We start from the raw sequence: 21,604 nt of genomic DNA, 5'->3' as shown, positions 1-21,604 counted from the left end.
AGGTGTATAAAGCTGGAAAAAAAAATTGGAGTCGTTTTACGTGCTTAAAGAGAGTGAAAAACACGTTTTTTGCCATGTCAACAAAAAGTGTCTAAATGATACAAATTCGAAAGGGTTAAGGTGTTCAATCGGAACAAGCGTCAGTTTAGGTGGCTATAAGAAATCTCATGACAAGTTTAGAAGAGCCGTTTATGACTTTGGCCTTTTATTAAACACATGACATAATATATGATTATGCCAGCTTTTAACACTAAACATAACTAAACATATGATTATGCCAGCCTTTTAACCAAATGATAAAGCAAAACTCAACCCCGAGACTGAACACCTTTGGCACTAGAGGCAGTAGAAACAAAACAATACACAGAGGTCGCAGTGAGGAGTAAACACCTTTTTATTAGTACATGTACTCATGACTCCCTACAAGCAAATTTCTTACATGATGGCTCTGCCACTAAAAGCTACACTTGAATAGAAGAAATACAAAACAATTACCTATTTCTACGAGGAAATTTACTACACAAATCATGATTTTCCAAGCGTTCGGTTTTTAATCCTAATTTTAAGTTTATGTGAAGAAGTAGGTGGCGCAGCATTTACACTTGTGTCACCTCTATCTACATTTAACTTCACCCCACTAGAGCCGCCGGGTTTCAATTGCACACTTGCTCCTTTAGCCCCAATATCCTCATTCCTACTATACAAACCCGAAGAGGTTGCCTTTGCCTCTGCACCATTAATCACCTGTCTCAGTTCAGCCTCATCTTTTCTACTTTCTTGCTCCACCAAACTTGTCTTATGATCATTCCTGATTGTCTCTGCTTGGGTACCTCGCAGCTCATTCTTTCCCTGACTCCCCACGGGCGTTGAAGCCTTTGCCTCGTCTTTCAAGAGCTTTGCTAACTCTTTCTCCTTCCGTTTCTTCTCCTTCTTTAACCTCTTCCGTTCCAAGTACTCTGGGTCATCTTTGCGCCCCTCCAGCTTTCGTTTCTTTCCTCTGTCTTTCTTCTTCTCCTTCACTTTGCCGTGAACTGGAAGGTTAGGCATAGTCAGCAAATGTAAACTTGCATATTTATGTGGTTCAACCTCAGGATCATCAACTCTCGTGATACCAGTCGATAAGTGATCATCAGGTTGTGGCACCAAAAGAACCTTGCTTGATTCAGCGGTGCATTGCAACTCCTTCGTTAGCTCTTCACCTTCGATTGCAACTTTGACACTTCCAATGCTGGCAGTAACATGAGATCCAACATCATGGCAAGAGTTGACATCCTCAGGGAATTGGTTGTTACCACTGCTCAATATTTCAACAACATTTCTTTGAGGTGCATCAACAGAAACTGAGCTACTTGCCCCACGGTCAACATCACGAAAACCATCATGAGATTTGTCCATCATTGCATTTTCATGATCTTCAGCTTGAGAAGATGCAACAGTTTTTTTCACTTTAATCTTGAAAACAGGCTTCTTTCTTTCATGACTTGCAGAAACAGTATCAGGTTCTCTGGAAGGTTCAGAAATTCCTGGATTATCTCGTCCAAGATTGACTACCGGCTTCCCTTGATCATGATTTGCAAGGATATCAGCTGCTGGGGGCCCCATTGGCTTTGTTTCCTCATTGTCAGGTAAGACAAATTCTTCTCTAGAAGGAGCTGTGGAACTAGCCAGTGGGAGGTCATCCACTGGATGCATTACTTCGTGGCTGATCTTCAGTGAATCCTCTGCCTCATTCTGGACCTCTGTAACAACCAAACTATCAGGTATAGCGCCAGTAGCAGTGTTTGTAATTTCATTACTCAATAGAGCGTCATTTGCTTCTTTATCATCTGCTGCTTTCCGGACCTCAGATACAAATAAACTATCAGGTACTGAGCTAGTAACAGCTTTCGCATTTTCATTGCCCAGAAGAGCATCTGCTTCGTGAGGAGCTTCTGCAATGGCTGAACCATCAAGTATATCTTCAAGGTTCTCCAGAGGACATTCAGGAGGTTTGGATTGTTTGACAAGATCAGCGAAAAGATTCTGAAGGTTGCTACAAAATGCGGCATGCCCCATCCTCAAAGTTTCATCTTTTGGCACTCCATACAGTGTTGGCGCTCTGAAAGAAATTAAATTTTAAAACAGTAAACAATAAAAATCCTACCTAACTGCATACCAGAAATGGTACAACAACAACATACCTAGTGTGAACCTACTTGGGGTCTGTGAAGGGTGGCGTGCGAAGGGTGGCGTGTACGCAGACCTTATCCCTACCTTGTGAGAGGTAGAGAGGCTGTTTCCGATAGACCCTCGGCCCAAGAAAAGCGTTTTCAAAAAATAGGTTTGGCCATTACCAGACTACAAGCTACGGTGAAAATACTATAGAAAGGAAAGTATTGACAGCAAAAATAGTAAAGATACCTCAATTACAAGAAGCAACAATAGTAATACAACTGAAGAAGAAGATTCTACTAAAATAATAGTAATGATACTGATAATTGGAAAAGGGAGCAGAGAAGATGTTCTAAGCTCGAACCATGCTCTCCCACAGGAAAGAGAGAATCGCTCAACAACCTACTAACTTTCTACCCTAATCCTCAACTCCAGAAAAGGTAGTGTTCCAAATAGAACAGACTGAGGGGAACACTCCAAAGTGCAACAGGTTTCGGAAAAGTACACATAAAAATGCTCTAACAAACAGAGTTCTAAGGAATTGTGTTCTCACGGTTTGTAACATGCTCTGACGTACACAAATTTCATCACATAATCTATTTAGTATTTCGTTCTCATGCACTTTTTAATATCATGCATAAATATGTCGTAAGTGACAAAGGAGGATCACCGTGTAAATCACACCGACAAAATGATTCCAGACATTAAGCAAGTTTAGAGGGAAAAGAAGACGTATTAATTAGAAATCTACACAACAGGAGCAAGAAAACAAGTTTCCCTGCCAAGAGCCCAAGACGCTTTAATTAGGAATCTACACAACTAACAGGAGCAAGAAAACAAGTTCCCTTGTCATTTCCAGCAGACAGCAGAGTAGATTACAACAACATACCCAGTGTAATCCCACCGACAGCAGAGTAGATTGAAGTACCATTTACCAAAATGCATAACAGGTAAGAACAGAATAAGTACCTTCGAGCAAGGACTTGTAAGATGCAGAACAAGTAATGACGAAGAATAACATTGTTAAACGAGGTTCGGCTTTCAAGCAGGCGCAACAAAGCAACTAGGGTTTCACCCTTCACATCACTGTCTGAATCAGATTCATTTCTTATCTGACATAAACGCATGACATGCACGCCTAACTTCACTTGACCTGTGGTCAAAACAGAAATTATTTACTTTTTTGCACCTGTATCGAACAAATTAACAGAAACCAACAGGGAAAATCTGAACTAGGTTGTATTTCATCAACCGGAAAAAATGACTGGGCCAACAAAATTAGTAACTGCACAGCACCTCTTATAGTTGGCTCTTCATCCAAATATCTAATAAACAATGTCAATGCAGCATCAATGCCGTTGCGCTGGAACTCCAGATCAAGAAGCGATCTGCTTGCTTCAACCCGAACTTTCCACAGTGTCTTCGAAGTCCGGAATGGATTAATAAGCTCAATGACACGATCCTGCAACCACCAATAATGATAATCTACATATGCCAGTTCCTAGTGGGGGTACTAGATGAAAGGGAAATTGCTTACAAGAGGAACAAACTCTGACAGCTTTACTGCAATTTGGGTCAAAGATCGGATGCAGCTAATTGTCAAAATACCATTGTAACTTGGCATCAACCTGTTAGATCATTCTCAAATCATTGATAAAAGCTAGTTGACTTTTTAAAACAAAAAAAAAAAAAAAAAAAAAAAAAAAAACCGGTGATAAAAGCTAGTTCACTTAGCCCACCCTATCCAATAATTCAGAATATAATGCACCTGTCAAATTGCAAGAGCCGGTCAACTCGCTTGAGAAGGGATGATAAATAGACAATGCTCTGCAATATGCCAACAGGTTGACCATCAAAAAGGTAGCCTCTGTTTGAGTAATAAGAAAGCTAACTTGGGAAGAAAATGGCCCTAAAAACCATATATAACTGGCAATCAGGAAACATCATGGAATGTGGTAGAAGTGAATGAACAGAAAGAAAGGAAAAAAAAAAAAAAAAAAAAAAGCTCCTAACAAATCTATGCTCAACCCCGTCATTAAAGAGTTGAAGATAAACGGATAAGACAAACAAAAATCTGAATAGAAGAGAAAAATGCAGGGAATTCATCCGGCAGATTGGCAAGGATTTGTGAAAGTGACGAATACCTCCTGTCCAAATTCAAGCTCACCAATGGACTGGACTAACGCAGAGAGCAAAAGACATCAGAGTAGGGGTTCCCACTATTGTCATTGTACTGCATGAAGCCAAAGCAACTTATACGTAAAAAGCATATATATTAGCACTAGGAGATGCCAGTAGAATCAAGTAACTACAATGACCACCTTCAGAAGTTGTAGAACAAATTCAACAGCTTCCCTAGGGCTTTTCTGGTCAGCTGCTCGAACCATAGCTATAGCATGTGGAATAGCCTGGGGAAAAAGACCAGCGCAAAGAATGGTTAAAGTGAAAAGAAGAACATATAAAAGCATAAAAGTCCATTTTAGAGAGTTGAATCATCATCAATAAGAGCACCTTCCAGCTCAGTAATGGTATGGGATGGCTAAGAATTAGGCAAACCTATAGAATCAAGAATGGATTGCAAGTGTTGCTAAATTTCATTAAATGGTGAAGAGTTCTGTGTCACCTAAACCAAACCACTCTTGAAAGCCAACTTCAGAATACGAGTTGAGACCCAGAGGATTGCCAAAAACCTTATGATCGTGAACAAATTGCACAGAAAAGGCTGGGATCTCACGAAGACTTACTGGAAAGGTGATTGCATTAAGATAATAAGAGATAAATTCAAATGAACCCAAATTCCAGCAGGGTTAAGTTGGTCAATCTTCCCTGAACAAGCCGGAAAAGGACTAGGCAAAGCAATTAGGTGAGGGACTCGTAATTCAAATAACATACCACTTCTATAAATTAATCAAAATTCCAGGCCAAATACGTAGCTAGACACTTAAAATTGTCACCGACTGCCAGTTGACACCTTAACTTTCCAAGTGACTATTTTGATCCTTCTACTTGACAGAAGGGCCACCTTGGACACTCGAGCCCGCGTGATATACACTCGATGCTAACATTTCAAATGAACCAACCAAATAGAGACAGATGTAATTTTGAACAGAAAAATGGCGCACGTAACTAAAATAGTAATAATTAAAGAAGTCCAAAAACCAATGCAAACGCTTCTGATTGAACACATCCACTTCCTCAATCATTTTCACCTCAAGCCACCATTACTAACCACCAATTAGTCAGTTCTCCCCTCTCCATCTCCATCCCCACTAATTGCCACCTAGACTGACTAATGAAGACGATGTTTTGCAATTGGGTTCTGTAGATGTATCGGCAGATGAATGAATGTATGGATTAAAATAAAATAGCTTATATTTCCACTAAATAATGCTCTAAATTTAATTCTCCTCTCCAAAAGGAGTTACTATCTTTTGCAGTTGATTTCTATTGGGGTAACATTCCAAACACCTTGTCCCAAAAAGAGGATTTCGACTATTGTGGCGTTTCAATACCTTGTCCCAAAAAAAGAGTATTTCGCTTATTGTGGCGTTTCAATACCTTGCCCCAAAAAAGAGGATTCGACTGCAGTAACGTTCCAAAAACTTTCCCAAAAAGAGGAAGTGATGCCAAAACCTTTGTTCCGGATTAAAAAATGATGATTCATAATTCTTGAGATCTTTTGGCACTCACTTATTGGTTGTCCATGATGCAAGTAGTAGTGGATTACATCATACATGATCGATACGAATTGACCCACAAGATTCAAGGAACAGGTTATGAATTTTAACCAATCCCAAGAACAATATGAAAAGCAAGTAAAGGATAATGGAATAGGAATTGATGTCTCTATTTCCCATCCCAGTTGGGGTTATACAGAGGATTGACAAGATTAGAAGGGATTTCCCATGGAATGGCAACAAGGAGAAGAAGGGATACCATCTACTTGAATGGTGCAAGGTGATACACAGGAAGAAACAAGGCGGTTTAGGAATCAGAAATTTGAAACGGCAGAGCAATGCACTCAAATTGAAATGGTTGTGGAGATACTCTCAGGATCCTCAAGCTTACTGGGTAGACATAATCAGAGCAAAATATGGTGAAGATAACAACTGGATAACAAAGGAAGTAAATTCCCCTTATGGAGTGAGTTTATGGGTATCTATCAGAGCACTTTGGCCTTTAATGGAGGCTGACACTACTATCAGGGTATTCAATGGTTGTAAAACATCTTTTTAGGGGTACAACTGGCTAGCAAATTCATGTCTCAAAGATCTTTTTCCAAGCATTTATGCCTTGGACCTACAGAAAGAGATAACAGTAGATAGAGCATGGTCAACACAGGGATGGAATTTTCAGTTCAGAAGAAACCTAAATGATTGGGAAGTGGATAGACTAGCAGAACTGTTCAGTAGATTGGAAGAATTCAAAGGTACAGAAGGGGGACCTGATAGATTATGGTGGCAAATAGACAGTAAAGGACTCTTCAGAGTCAGTTCAGCATATAAGCTACTCAACAAAGATAACCAACAGATGGCCAACTGGCCATGGAAGAACATCTGGAAAGTTAAAATATCATACAAAGTATCTTGCTTCTCCTTGTTGATAGCTTGGGAAGTGGTGCTGCCACATGACAACCTTAGTGAGAGGAAAATCAATCTTTGTTCAAAGTGTTACTTGTGTGGTGAAGAAGCCGAGACAGTCAGCCATCTATTCCTAAACTGCAGGGTCACAGACATGTTATGGAAGATCTTCATTAGCCTTAGAGGCATTGTTTGGACAATGCCAAAGACGATTATTGAAGTCTTGTTAAGTTGGGAGGAAGCAGGAGCAGGATTGATATACAGAGATAGATGGAGGATTGTCCCAGCTTGTATTTGGTGGACAGTCTGGAAAGAGAGGAATTCCAGATGTTTTGATGATATTAGCAATTCAATTCAGAAGATTAAGTTGAATTGCTTTAGACTCTTTTGCTTTTGGTCCAATCAGAGATATATAGAAGATATTGCTTCAATGATAGACGCCCTTGTTTTTTGTTAGGTTTCTGAAGCAGTTTTTTTTCTTTCACTTGTAAATATGGTTTCAGCACAACCTCAGGTATTGTTTATATAAATATATACAATATGTTACCTTCTCAAAAAAAAAAAAAAAAGGAATAGGAATTGAGGTTATTAATTAGCAAACACACACCTATGAATTAGTTGCACATTTGTCATTTAACAATAATCGCTAAATTAAGTATAGCTAGAGAGAAGGTATGAATCAAGTAAAAAGAATGCAATCAATTGAAATCAAGAACATTCAAAGAAAAGCTAGACACCAATTAGCTTAACTTTCAAACTAAGAAAAAGTCCAAGATGGAAGATAGAGAACTCATACAAGAATTACATAGCTATTGTGTAATTCAAGAGAGATTGCTAAAGAGAATTCAGATAAACCCTAAGATAGTTAAATAACAACAAATAAAAAATAAAGATATAGATAAACCTCTTCAAGAGCAACAATTCATCGTTCATCCGATCTTTTCTTTTAATATTTCTTTTTCTTTGAGTACTTTTTACAAAGGATTTGAAACTCAATTGCTCATTCAAGACTTCATTAAGCTTTAATGCTTCAAGGATAATCTTCTCACACTTCTCACAAGGGGGCTCAACTTCAAAGGTAGAATCAAGATTAGGAAACGAGATATGTTTACCGCCCTCCATGCGGTTATTCCTTTCTGCTTCATGAGAATAGATATAATTTTTTTTTTTGTTTCTTCACTAAGTTCCTTCCAATGTTTACTTCTAACAATATCAAGAAATACCTCACACTAAGAAATTTCTCCCACATAAAGAGGTAGTACTAAGCACACTTATATCACCACTAACACGAGTATAAAAGTTAGGTGTAGCCAAGTTTGCATTTCATTTAGTGGTCCATGAAAGTAGTAAGGTGGGTCGTAGTAGTAAGGTGCATTGTAGTAAGTAGCTACTCCTGTTTATGTATTTATGAGTTTATGCCTTTAATTTCTTTAAGGCTTTGTTTCGTTAATGTTCATTAGTGTTAGTTGATGCTGATTCATAGTGAATGCCTAATTACTTTTCTCGGGGATTTTCAGTAGTTAGTAATCTCTTGAGGGTCTTCATAGTTTAGGGTTACAATAAGTTGAAATCTTAAGAGGTTAGTTAGGCTTCAAAGTTTAATTAGTTCTAGTTTTCTAATTAATGGTAGGTCTAGCTCCCTCTATGATAAGTTCTTTTGTCCTTTCTAGGAGCTGCCTGTTCCACTTTTGCGATTCTTGCATTCAAGGATGCTTTGTTATTAATAGCTTCATACAACTCTTACTTCATCAGGAAAAAATAGTAGGTCTAGCTCCTATCTTTGATTCCGTGTTATTTACGTTATCCATGTTTTCAATCCTGTTTCGTATCAATGACAGTATTAATCCTCTCTAAAATCCTTCCACCTAATTCTCTCTAAATTTATCCATTCGGGATTCGAAAAAGAATACAAAATCGTTAAACCAGTTCCAAGAAACATAACCTAGAAACAACCAGACATCCTCCCATATCACCATACAAGCCATCACGGACCCTACCTCTCCCTATAAAATCATTTTCACCCTCTGACCACTACTAGAAAACTTAAGTGAAGAAAAGAAATTCCAATGTTGTTTAGAAACCTGATTCTAGTTGCTGAATGGAGGAGAATTGGTTTAGATGCCGAAGAATCCAACAGCGACAATCTCTGATTCTCTTCTTTCAAGCTCCTTTTTGGCACAAAGCAGAAATGTTTGAGAAGAAGGGCTTGGAGAAAAGAAAAAATGGATGAAACAAAAGGTGAGGCGTCACCAGTGATTGGAAGGCTATCAGTCAGGCCGTCACAAAAAGAATTTAAAATAATGTTTCAACTGGAACTGCTTCGGATTAACATATAAGGCACTCAACCATGAAGATTTGTGGGTCAGACTCGGATGTCTGAGAGACACTACTTCACCCAGTAGAGGTGTCTAAATGGTCATTACAATGGCTATCTGGCAAGTGGCAATTGATGACATTAAAGTGTCTAGCCATATATTTGACCTTGCTTACAACAAAAACTACACCAGGCAATCAGAGATAGCAAGAGTTTATGGCGATCAATTTGGTCAGCTAGCGCCTGTAACTTATGTAAGAATTTTGAAAGGAAATGAATATTAGAGCTTTTGAAGCAAGGGAATACAACTTCGTACAGATTACAGCATTTCTTTTGGCTTTATAACCTTTTATTGCACTCACAAGGTCCTTGCTACCAAAAAAAGTTAGGTGTCTCCCGTAGAGGGAACCATATTTTTGTGTAGTTCCCTGCTTTTTGGTATACTTCCTGATTATATAGTTTACAGAGTTTTTTGCTACAATATCAATAAAATAATTAAGGTACCGAAAGAAAAGGAAATAAAAATCCATGGTATTAGTCAAATCTCATTGATTTGCGGTTCAAAATCCCAAATATGCCCAGCGTGAAGGGATACAGACAAAAATAAAACCGTTCCCAACCTCCAGCTTCGAGCAATCAAGAAGATGGAGAATTAATTAATGTCTAATTTCAGATAACCAGCACATTGATTCACAACTGTGTATATACAATTCACATCCTACCTCATTGCATTACCTCAAGTACAAAGTACTCCGGGAAATCACGAAAGTCATTTGGCCTAAAAAGGGAAAGAAAAAAAAAATATGTGAATCACAAATTGCAGAAAAACGGTGAAGATGCCAGCGAAAAGGTATGCAGAGCTCACTTGGGAAGTCCAATATTGGCATCAAATCTTCGAGTTTTATAAAATGCGACAAGATGAGTCAAGCCAGCCCAATCAGTTTCCTGACCATGAATTTAAAATATCATTTAATGTGAAGGAGGGCACACCAATAATCTTGATAAGTAAAGAAAGAAAACCCACAAATCAGAGAAGTACAAGAACATCTGGCCTTGTCAAAGAACATGAAAATCACAAACACAATTTCAAGAGAAAAGAATCCACACCTCATGGATTAGGGTGAGCAATTCACTAGGCAATCTCTGATGAGGACATACACAAGGGAAATAACTTTAACTTACATCTTTATCCAGGAGCTTTTAATGTGCCAGTGAGACGTCCAATTCACAAGATCGAAACTAACTTAAGTCATTTGAACACCCATTAATCAGCGTCAATTGTTATCCTTCTCTATGGTTGATATTTAAATTGTAATTATTGAGCATGAATATAGATGTCAATTAACTCCAGAGATAAGACCTACCCTCACGAAGACAAAAGGGCTTTGGATCATAGATGAGTCGCAAGTTCTTTAGATCACAATGAAGGGATGACAAAAGAGGGATAGTCCTAGTGGAAAGAACTCCCTATCTTCAACCAAAGGTTCAGGGATTCAAATCACTGAGGGAGTATAAGTGAGAACGTGCCACTGTCAGACACCAGTGTAGGGATAGTCCTAGTGGAAAGAATTCCCTATCTTCAACCAAAAGGTTCAGGGATTCAAATCACTGAGGGAGCATAAGTGAGAACGTGCCACTGTCCAACACCAGTGTATGGGAGTTTTGAAGGGTGGGGTACTACCATATGAAAAGAACTGCCATGAGGAAAGTTAGTAGTGTTTACTGCCCCGTCTTCATTAAGATATCTATATCAAGGTCATCAAATACCATATTCAAAGCCATATGAATGAAGTCTCAAGTCAGTTGGGTGAAAATATAACATGAAAATTATGGCTCAGAAAACATAAAATTCCCATTTTGTGGCGAATGGAGCAACCGCATATTGCATGTAGAGAGAACTGAGAGATCTTATAATCCAATACCAACGGAAAATCAGAGGCATCAATGAACACAATGCTTAAAAGGGTACTTAAATAAAATGACAATGTGCCAGCCGAAAAGGCTGAAACTACACTTGCCAAAAAATAAACTACTAATCTGAATGGAAAGAAAAAAAGACCTTTACCTCGGATGCTGTACTAGCCAAAGCAAACGCCGCCTCAATTCGAATCCTCCAAAAGGCCTGAGCCATCCCCAAGTATTAGAAAGCAAAATAGAAGGTAAATAATGATTTCACCAAGCTTAGCATAAAGCATGGGGAAACAAGGGTGAGGGGAGATATGTAACTTTTCGGTAGTGGCTAATGATGAAAGCACACCTTAGAGTCACAAAGGAAATTGTTGAGAGCATTAACAACTGCAAAAGAAAGTTGTGGTAATGATTCTAATGTTGCTATAGCCTGTGCCTGAGCAACCACGTCTCTGTCCTTCTCCAATTGATTTATCTTAGGAATCCAAACAATATCATAAGGATTAACTTTTTTAAAAGAGCAAACAAAATGCAAATTAAGCTGGGAAAAAAGTGCAAACAAAATGAAAATTAAGCTGGGAATATTAAAATACAAACAGCACTTCATGAATAACACGGGACAATACTTACCCACATCTGGACCGGTTGATTAAAATGAATTTCAGCAAGATACTCCAATTCAGGATCTGCCCGGAGCCACAACAACGGGGAGTCAGAGCTGTAAATCCACAGCAAGAATAAATTTCCAGATACACTAAATGGTGAAGAAACAAAAAACCGTTTAAGATTAAAGAGAAGAGTATGTAAGACAAAAATACATGAAACATACGTTGCACGAGTATCTACATTAGCCACTGCATCACCATTATCATCCGAACCATCGGGTTTAGAGCCCTTTTTGGTTTTTTGAAAACGTTTTGCTGCAAGTCTAGAATGACACTGAAATTCAAGCAGCTGCCAGGGTTCCCCGGTCATAGGCAGAATTGGATGATCGTACATGCCATCAAGCTCATGCACCCTTATGCTCATCATGCCAGGCCAGCCATCACCTTCTTGCTTTTCAGAGTCAGGCTTACCATTAGTCATAGTAGCACTTGAGGCAACTCTAGCTGTGCACTCCCTCAATACAGCTAACTCAACCATATTCTTTCTTTTGTTATAGGAGAATCCCATTCTTGTTCAGGCACCAAAGACGAAAGACGAAACAGATGTCAGTCAAACAATTTCAATGCCTAACTCAAAGTAAGCACAGAAGCTTGCAGGAGAAATCATACTTCAGCACTGGACAGCCACATGATCCGACCCAACGTGGAAAGAATTCTTTAAGAAAGGGGCGCTCAAGATTACCAACCTTGTTCGCAAGGTGCCGAAACTGCAATTTGTAGTGCAAAATAAGATAAACAAAGCTACTAAATGATTTAAAAGGTGATGAAGATGCAAATGTAATCCACTTAATTAGCATACCAGAACCAAAAAAAAAAAAAAAAAGTGAAGATAAAATCAAGCACAACCACTGAATTGGTCCTGAATGCATTTTGGCAAAAAGACACATGCTTCATGTGAAATACAAGAAACTGTATCTAAAAGGCTAGCCTATTTCTTGCTTTGTTACAGGGAGGATAAACTATTACAAAATGGTTTCAAGAGCTGATTTAGAAAAAAACCTCTTTCGTGCTAAGGGTTCTCAACGACCGATTTACATCTTGAGCTCGGGAAACAATTTGCTGAAGAATCTGCAAAAATAAGGATTGCAAAAATAAGGATAAGTAATTAGTATCATCAAATAAAACTACTATAACATACATCATATGGGGTTAAGGAATGTCTTTTGTACTTGGTATCTTTTGTAATAGCTGCACTATTTACATCTTTTTGATGCCCATTAGTGATAATGTTCACTTCATAAAGAAAAACATACAAAAGACCCGCCTTCTCCATAACAAATTTTCTGTAACTTAAACAACATAAAGAAATCTCCAAAAGAGTATTGCCTTCTTTACCGTGGAGAGCAAACACACTGTGTCAGCAGTACTATCCTATTCTTCCAAGAAGGTTCTCTCTTACCAACAATACATATGGAACAACCCTGCACATATTTTCATCCCCGGCATATCCTTTTCTACCAAACAGGAGAGTACGTGTCCGGAAAAGACCATAATACCACCGAACTAAGCTTTGAACATCACATTCCTCAACCCAGAACAGAAAAAAAGAAAATAGTGTTTGGCTCTTAACATAACTGATTCAGGAGTTCATTATGCATCACTGCAACTGCATCAATCAAACCTGTGCAACAACTACAATGGAATTGCAGCGGCACAAGGATGCATGGTGAATGGAGATGGTATTGGTTCCAAGAGCTACATACTTTCTGACGCAAAGAAGACATCTCATAAGAGAGGCAAAGAACAAAGAGGAGAGACAGTGGACGAGATACAAGAGAGCAAGAATGCAAGTCGTGTTGTAGCTCTACAGTCAATAACTTTTCTTCTATCTATATGCATATTCAGGTCGGTAGAAAGGACTGGGCAAACGGCATCTCAGCTAGCCATGTAAGCACCATTTTTTAAGAAAGATGGGGCATGCTTTAGGATACCCAATGAAGCAATTAGAGAGGAAAAAAAAAAAAAAGTAGCATCATTTTTCTAGTTATTGGAAAGCTGCAGAACCACTAAAATGCATATACTATCTTTCCTACTTTACGTGACATCATTTTACTAGGCACAAATTTTACAAAGTTAATTTGACTTGTGTATTACAATTCATTTGATAGTATTAGTTTTAAAAATTCACATAGCATTTTGTTTGTCATCATCACAAGCATATGTACTTCGAAAATTATAGCAGACCTATGCTAATAATTTGACTAATTAAGATCTGTTCTTCCTGCCGCTGGGATAATATCTCTTTTTCTAAGAGTTAAAATAAAATACAACTTCGAGTACACCGGAATATTTCATTTTTTATCAAACAGTTACCAGTTTCAAAAAAAAAAATCATTTTTATTAAGACACAAGAAACTTCACTATCATAGGTGAATCAATGGAAAACCTGGTTGTGACTGATCAAATAAGGGAAAAAAAAAATCTTTTTTCATACTCTCGTTTCCAACACAGATATTATTGAAAACCTATGGTTGACGAGTTGATGAGCTATAAAATGGTTGATTTACTTCTATCTGTACGTGGAGGGAACCTGAGATTGAGAATTGCACTAGCCAGAAAGGATATACAAATACTTGCGTGTTTTACTAAAATATCTTACATATTAAGCTAAACTAATTTTTCAGAAATAAAATAGAGAAGCCAATAAAATAATTTCTAACAAGATGCCTGTACACCTAAAAGCCATAAGATTCTAAGATGTCTTTTCAAAGAATAAAGGTGGCACCAGAGAATAATAGCTGCTATAAGGCTCATACCTTGCGAAATGACTCAGGTCCCATTTGCTTTTCTAACATTTGGAGAATTGCAACCTATTAAGACACATACAGACTTCCGGGATCAGACCTGATCGGTACACTATATTTTGTAACTACATTGAATGACAACATATCACTTACAGACTTCCACGATCTTATTTTTCCAAATAAACCAATACATTGGGTGCCATACAAATTCTTTGAAGCAGCAACAGCACTTAGGGCAGTTGCACCACTATCGTCTGCTCTGCAAACAGCAATATTAGCCTGCAAGTCGTCGGGGAAGTAAGATCAAGAAAGAAGAACACTCTCTCTCACACACACAGATGTCCAGGATACAGCTTCTGAAGTTTGACCCTAAATTACCAAACTATTTTTTAAATATGGTATTGAAAAGGAAGGCTAGGTATGAAAATTACAGACAATCAACACAAATAAAACAACTGATGAACCTAAAAGCTTCATTCTTACTCTATCATGTGCCTATTCTGCCTTGTCATATGAATAGGCACGGTGACATTATGAGCCTAAGAGAGCTGCAAGTTTCCATCTATAGATTGTTGATGGAACTACAAATAAAATGCAAACATAGACCTGTTGCTTGCGAATGAAAACCATAAAATAGACGAGCGTGGTCTAGTGGTTAATGAAGTGGGAGGAGAACCATGAGATCTCAAGTTCAAGCCTAGCGGAGGCAAAAGAAACACCGGGTGATTTCTTCTGCTTTAACTAAGCCTAGATGGAGAGTTACTCGGTACCTGTGCTGATGGCAAGGGGCAGGTAGCTGGTGAAGTAGTCGAGGTGCGCACAAGCTGGCCCGGACACCACCATCATTTTAATTAAAAAAGACCATAAAGTAGAAGCAAACCTTGTATCTCCTGTAGCGTGCTTCATTATTGCCAAGGAATCTCTTGATGAATATATCAGTCAAGAAACCAGCAAGACCATCCAACAACCAATCTGAAAGCATTAATGACACATAGTTAAGATACAGAAGTTATATATTATCACATTAGTTAAGATACAGAAGTTATATATTATCACATGTTAACTCGTCCAACAATTTACCATCATTTGGCGCTTCCGGGGTGATATACACTCCAAACCATTGTCTTGCAAGGGCATAAGTAAGTTTAATCCTCGTCTCTATGGTCTGTTAAATAAATCTGAACCCATCAAAAGAAATAACAAGGAAGAAGAAAAATGACCAAAGATATTTTCTTGACAACCAATTGTTAATGCAAGCCACTCTAATCACCTATATTCTTCTGGGGAGAAGAGTAATACAAGGGCAACAGAATAATAGGTAAGCATGAATTGGAGCAGAAAAGATTGCAAAATTTGAAAGCATAAACTACTTCTGCATATTTTCCTTGTTGACTTCACTAGATTTTTCTACAATTTTGAAGATCAAAATCCAAAATTTCCTGTGTATTACTTTGACAATTCATTATACAAGCATACCTTATTAATGACCTTCTCGTCGAATAGTAATTGAGAGCTGAAGATGCTCAAGGAGGCTCCTAAACTCACTGAGGATATTGCTATCTCAGGAGAAATAAAAACTTGAGTGTATGACCCAAATGGAAATGATGCAGAAAGGTAGTCCTCATAGTAGCTGTTCAAAACCAACGAAGAGATTTTCTTTGAGGTCCACTGATTGAATATGAGTAACAGGGGGGTTGGGCAGGATGGAAAAGTGAAAAGAAGTCCAAGCAAAGATGATTCCATGAGGAGAAGTTACATACCTAAAAGCACTGTGAAAAAATCCCACACTGTGGCGTAGCTTTGTTGAGTCAGCAGGTACACAAATATGTGAGAGATGAGTAATATTGTGGTCAGGAAGAATTTCAAATGGTGCGACTGCCAAGGATATCCATCGAGCACTAACAGGAGTACTTAGTTTGTAGACATAAGTTTTACGAGCAGGAACATCCTCGGTCCAGACCTGCCGGAAAAAAAAAAAAGGAAAACTAAGTTGGACATCCAACTCCCAAATTTGGTCCTGCACCTCTGGACAACTCATTGGGGAAAAAAGAAAAAGCAAAGAAAGGACATCATTTGGAATACATTGGTTGCATTATATGGGCAAAGTGCATCCAGCAAAAGATTGATACTGATTGATGAACTGTAAACTCACGGTTTCTTTTTATTTGAAAATCAATGTCAAACTGCAACATGAAGGACAAATTGGTCATCCCCCAATAAAAGTAACTAGATTTAACACCTTTGTGACTATGAAGAGCATTCCAACAAGACACAAATGAATTCAGAGTTACTCTGGGACGATTTAAGCTGCACAAAGTTGAAAACTAATCACGTCCCTCTGTTTTTTACATTTCTCTCTTTACTACCATTGAACAAAAACCTAGTCAATTCGTAGATTCAAAATCCATCCAAAAACCTTACCTTCACACAAAGGAGGGGATTATCGAAGGGGTGAAAGAGTTACTCTTATGCCATGATCAGCCCCTCACAAAACCTAGGATAAAGAAAGACCTCGCAGTTTGACAACATTTGATCGCCGAGGAATCTCTAACAGCATTCAGGCAAGACTAAATCACAGCCAGCACAATTATAAGGCGTGACAACTGCATGAGAGCCAGCGGCAAAGCAATCTTCAAGAACTACAGGTGTAACATCTACTCTTCCCCAACCTTTTCCTGAAGATATATGTTCTACCATACCAAGACCTTACTTCGCAAAGAAGTTTAAGCACCGTTTCTACCCTGGAGGTTGTCCTTCGTTCCAATTGTAAAAGTCGAGCATACATGAAACTTTATACTTGTTTTTTTTTTTTTTTTTTAATAAGGAAAATTTTATAGTAATTGATCGGTTATACACAACCTCATTAGCCAACAAACCATAAAAAGGGCAGGGCAGCGCAGTGCGCAAAGCATCCCGCTGGCTATGTAGACAGCCTACCCTAATGCAAGCATTAGTGGCTGCTTCCACAGCTCAAACCCCTGACCTATAGGTCACAGATTTCTATCAAGTTGAGGTGTCTGTCTAGTCACTAGTAAAGTTAGAGTGTCTAACTTACAAATAGTGCCAAGTTTAAGGGGCTATCCAGGTATTTAACCAATTTATAACCTAAGATCAGGAATTACCATTTCACTAAATGATTATCACGAATATATTTATCAAGAAAAAAACAACAAAAATGCACCCAGGATCATCCCACAAGTAGGAATCAAGAAAAAAAAAACAGATACTTAAAAATCATAAATATAGTTTGCCATCAACTAACCAACTGATACTCATTCTTGCATCATAGAGGTAACGTCTAATGGAGTTTTAAGGACCAAAAGATCACTGATATTAATGTTAGAACACTCTACAATCCATGCAAACTAGTGCTAGCACAAGTCCACACTCAACGAGAACCCCTCACAAGACTAGCTCGGAAGTAGAGATGTAGCTTATCCACCCACCTGATAAAGTAAGCTTCCAGTACTAACAGCCACTAGATTACTGGCCACTGTAAATTCCAAATCGTAGCTGCAGAAGGAGCAACAAGAATGAATATAGTAAACTTAAATTCAAACAGTATCCAAAAGTTTAACAAGTCTTGCATCTTACCAGCAACATTGTAAATTGTCGTCCATGCAGGGGAACCAACATCGTGCACGCCGAATTTGGTTGTCAGTGTGTAAAACGTCACCATCAAAGTGGATTCCAGTTTCAGCCTTCTCTACCCAATAATCAATACGGACCTTCTTCACATTCTGCATTCAACATAACCTACATAAGTCACAGAAGTGTAAACCTCATTACTTAAATGTCCTAAAGGAAATCTGATCAACGTTATAAGACATCTCTATATAGATTAAAGTAGTAGATTGACAAACTTTCTTCAATTATATCGCACCACTACTCTGACTAGGGCCCTTCAATTTTGAGACAACATTTCCTTTTGTCCTTTTTTTTTTTTTTTTTTTTTTTTTTTGTGTGTGTATGATCAAGTTCCTTTTGAGTATTATACGGTTGAGACGTGTCAATTTGCAACTTTTGAGCTGATTATGGTCCTTAAGTTTTAAAATATAATTTTGTGCAAAGTATGGCAACGCATCAGTTTTGCTGGAGGAAAGTTAAATATTCATGTGCGGATAAAGATTCTACTTTTTAAGCTATCTCACCTAAAAATTATGTGACTAAAGTTTTGATATTGTGGATGAGCCAAAAGTTCTGGAATAGCATCTTCGTGTTCATTTGCTCGCATGTAAAATAGGTGGATTAATAGATGGGAAGAGAAGGCACATACTTCAATCAACATTTACACGCTTTTGCCTATTTTAAAATTATCACCAAATTACTATGCTTATACACTATACTTCTTCTGGTATTTGTCATATTTCACCCACTTTGTACCAGACAAAACACTAGAATACGATTCAAAAAATAACCTCCTGGGGTAAAATATTTTCCACGAAAAACGTTTTCTCCATACCAAACACACCTGTCTAAATTTTGAATGAAGCAAGTGATATGGAATAGGGTGTACTTAGTACAATGGAAAATGTTATGCTCAAGAGACCTGGAAAATGTTTTCCTCAAAAAGAAATGTAAAGAATGACATCATTACCTCCACAAAAATTTCAATTCTTATTTGATCTCACTTGCACTAACTTGGGTATTGATATCAACCTTTAATACCCAATAGTACCAATAAAACATAATCCTCATACCCATACTACGCCTAGTACAATTACTATATTGCACCTACTTTTACACCCAACCAAACACTGAACAATGAGTGATATCATTTTTTCTACACAAAATGATGAAATTATATTCTCACCTAATTTTCTTGAAAAACATTTTCCTCCAGACCCAAACAAGTTATGTTGAGATACTTCTAAAGAAAATTGATCTCCGCCTGTTACCTTTTAACAAAAAAAAAAATGATCTCCGCCCATAAGGGACGCAAGTCATTTTCACCTTGTAGTGGAAAATGACTTCCACTCATCAGTGACAAAACTCATTTTCACCTTTTGCTGGAAATTATATTCATGGAGAAAATATTTCACAAAATTCCAGGTAACAAAATACAGGAATATGTTCTCTTCCAGCAAGTCATTTTCCATCATAAAACATGCAACCGCTTGCAATACCGATCACAACAACTACGAATCAAAGATATAGCGCCAGCAGCACTAAAGCTTGTGCAACGAGCCAAAAACTAAAAGAAATACTTAAAAACCTGATTGTTTTCAGCTGAAGTGTTCGCCCCATTCTCTAAATGCTCTTCCTGTCTTTCAATATCATGATTCGCGGGTTTTCTGCACATAATCAGCAAATTTGCTAGCAATTCTCGATCTAGATGTGACAAGTAAGTTGATCCAGCTGCATCAGCAGCTGAAGTAGTTGATGATACAGAGCACCATCTATCCCCACTTTCCAAGGCTAAATAGTGCGGGAAAGCTTCAAATTCTGTGGGCTCCCCATCAACTGTAACACTATCTATCACCAAATTATCCGCGTGCAAGCCCAAAATTCCATTTTCTGGTACAACTATATCAAGCTCTGTGTAACTGAAATGCCAAAAAGTTAACACCCAAATTACTATTAGTGTCTAGGGTTCGCATAACTTGCTAACAACAATCCTAATACCAGCGAGAAACAATCCTATGTTTCAATTCTTTTTAGTCTGTTTCAAAAAGAATGATTCTTTCCTGTTTTGGCATCTCTTTAATTCCAACTTTCCCACATGGCATGTTTAAGACCACAAGATTAAATGAAATTTTCGTACATTCTACATGTCTTTAATTTAATACAACAAGATGAAACGGATTTGTTACTTCGGGTTTAAAGAGCTGAATTTGATTTTCCAAGAAAACCAAGTGTATTTGTCTAGATTATATACAAATGTTTTTTTACTTGCTCACAAAAAAATCGGTATTGTTGAAGTAAGAAACCCACTAGAGAACATTTTCCTAAACCTAGTACCTTTCTAAAATTCATAATTTCTTGAAATTTACATTGGTATGAAAGAGTTCAAACATAGTAAGAAGTTTCAAGATGAGTGGATATTCCCAGTTTTCTTGAATTGGTCCTTAAAACCCTAGTTGAGTTGAATAATAAAAATGTAGTGAATAATAATAAGTTGGAAGAAGGAGAAAACAGACCCATAAATTCTTTGTTTTTCCATGTCAATAGAGAGGCATAGTTTCTGATGACGAACCACTGTTTCAGAATTACTATCCCCTTTTTGCTCTTCGCTTTTCCCTTTACGTGCTTTCGCCATTCTTCAACACACATCTATTATTACTCCTTTCCTCACTAGCACTATAGATAAAAACACTGGAAAATTGGGTGTAACAGGACTCCAAGGGGAGCTTGATTTATAGAACTGAAATTGGGTCGGATCCGTGCCCTAGATTCTAATTTTGAATCTTGGCTGTTCGCTTTATTTTTGGACCGTTGATTTGATCCGTAAAAGTAAGAAAATCTATGGTTTGCGACAACGCACGATAGGTGCACGAGAGAGCATTTACTCAAACGGTTCTAGTTTATGTTATGTTACACTCTGCCAAGGGCCTTATATAGGCCTAAAAAAAAAATCAGTTTTTATTCCCAAATTAAAAAGATCTCCTAATTTCTCCCAAAAATAAAATTAGCAAATTTGAATTAATATTGCTTTATAATGTATCGTATTGTATTGTAATGTATTGTATTGTATCGTATTGTATTGTTTTGATTAACACAACTTTTGGATAAACTGTTTCGTTTCCTGTCGTTACATAATCTCACACATTAACTGTTTGAAGAATAAACCTATAAGAAGTAGGGTACAGGGTAGAGCTATCATAAAAAGGTAAAGTAAAATGATAAAATAGAATTATTAGATAATAAAAATGAGAAAAGGAGATAAGGTAACGACGCAATAGCACCAAATATCGGTCGTTACATAAAATGGAACTTTTCATCGTTATGTAATGATGGATTTGACGATACGATACATTAAAATTTAAGTAACAATCAAAACAAATATTGTATTTGAACTAACAACACGATACAATACAATAGGTAACAACCATCCAAACAAGCGCTTAAGTCCCACTGTTTTAATTTTATACTATGAAGTTTTATTTTGCTGGTAATAAATTTGATTTTTTCGTCTAATTATTCGAAAGTGCAATCCAATCGTACATGTACTCAAATAACAAGCGTAACCTTTTTTTTCTCGATTGAAAAGTGATATATAGGCTTCAAGCATGTAAAGATCAA

General features: G+C 37.5%; 1 protein-coding gene across 1 annotated transcript; it reads right to left on the bottom strand.

Annotated features, from left to right (window-relative positions):
• Nucleotides 1-376: 376 nt before the first annotated feature.
• LOC132055499 (transcription initiation factor TFIID subunit 2) lies at nucleotides 377-20,874 on the bottom strand. Its single transcript, XM_059447360.1, is given in 26 exon segments — nucleotides 377-2,098; nucleotides 3,121-3,304; nucleotides 3,448-3,613; nucleotides 3,689-3,779; nucleotides 3,920-3,978; nucleotides 4,296-4,345; nucleotides 4,348-4,384; nucleotides 4,473-4,559; nucleotides 9,781-9,823; nucleotides 9,911-9,990; nucleotides 11,111-11,167; nucleotides 11,303-11,428; nucleotides 11,584-11,671; nucleotides 11,783-12,127; nucleotides 12,228-12,325; nucleotides 12,618-12,686; nucleotides 14,375-14,428; nucleotides 14,516-14,641; nucleotides 15,243-15,334; nucleotides 15,443-15,527; nucleotides 15,839-15,992; nucleotides 16,123-16,322; nucleotides 17,809-17,875; nucleotides 17,957-18,102; nucleotides 19,578-19,908; nucleotides 20,503-20,874. Coding segments are annotated over 26 exon segments (4,527 nt in total). The 5' UTR covers nucleotides 20,622-20,874; the 3' UTR covers nucleotides 377-525.
• Nucleotides 20,875-21,604: the final 730 nt, after the last annotated feature.

Source organism: Lycium ferocissimum, chromosome 5 (assembly GCF_029784015.1).
Source record: "Lycium ferocissimum isolate CSIRO_LF1 chromosome 5, AGI_CSIRO_Lferr_CH_V1, whole genome shotgun sequence".
NCBI lineage: Eukaryota > Viridiplantae > Streptophyta > Magnoliopsida > Solanales > Solanaceae > Lycium > Lycium ferocissimum.
The sequence above is the reverse complement of the archived record's forward strand: the minus strand, read 5'-3'. Positions and strand labels throughout refer to the sequence as shown.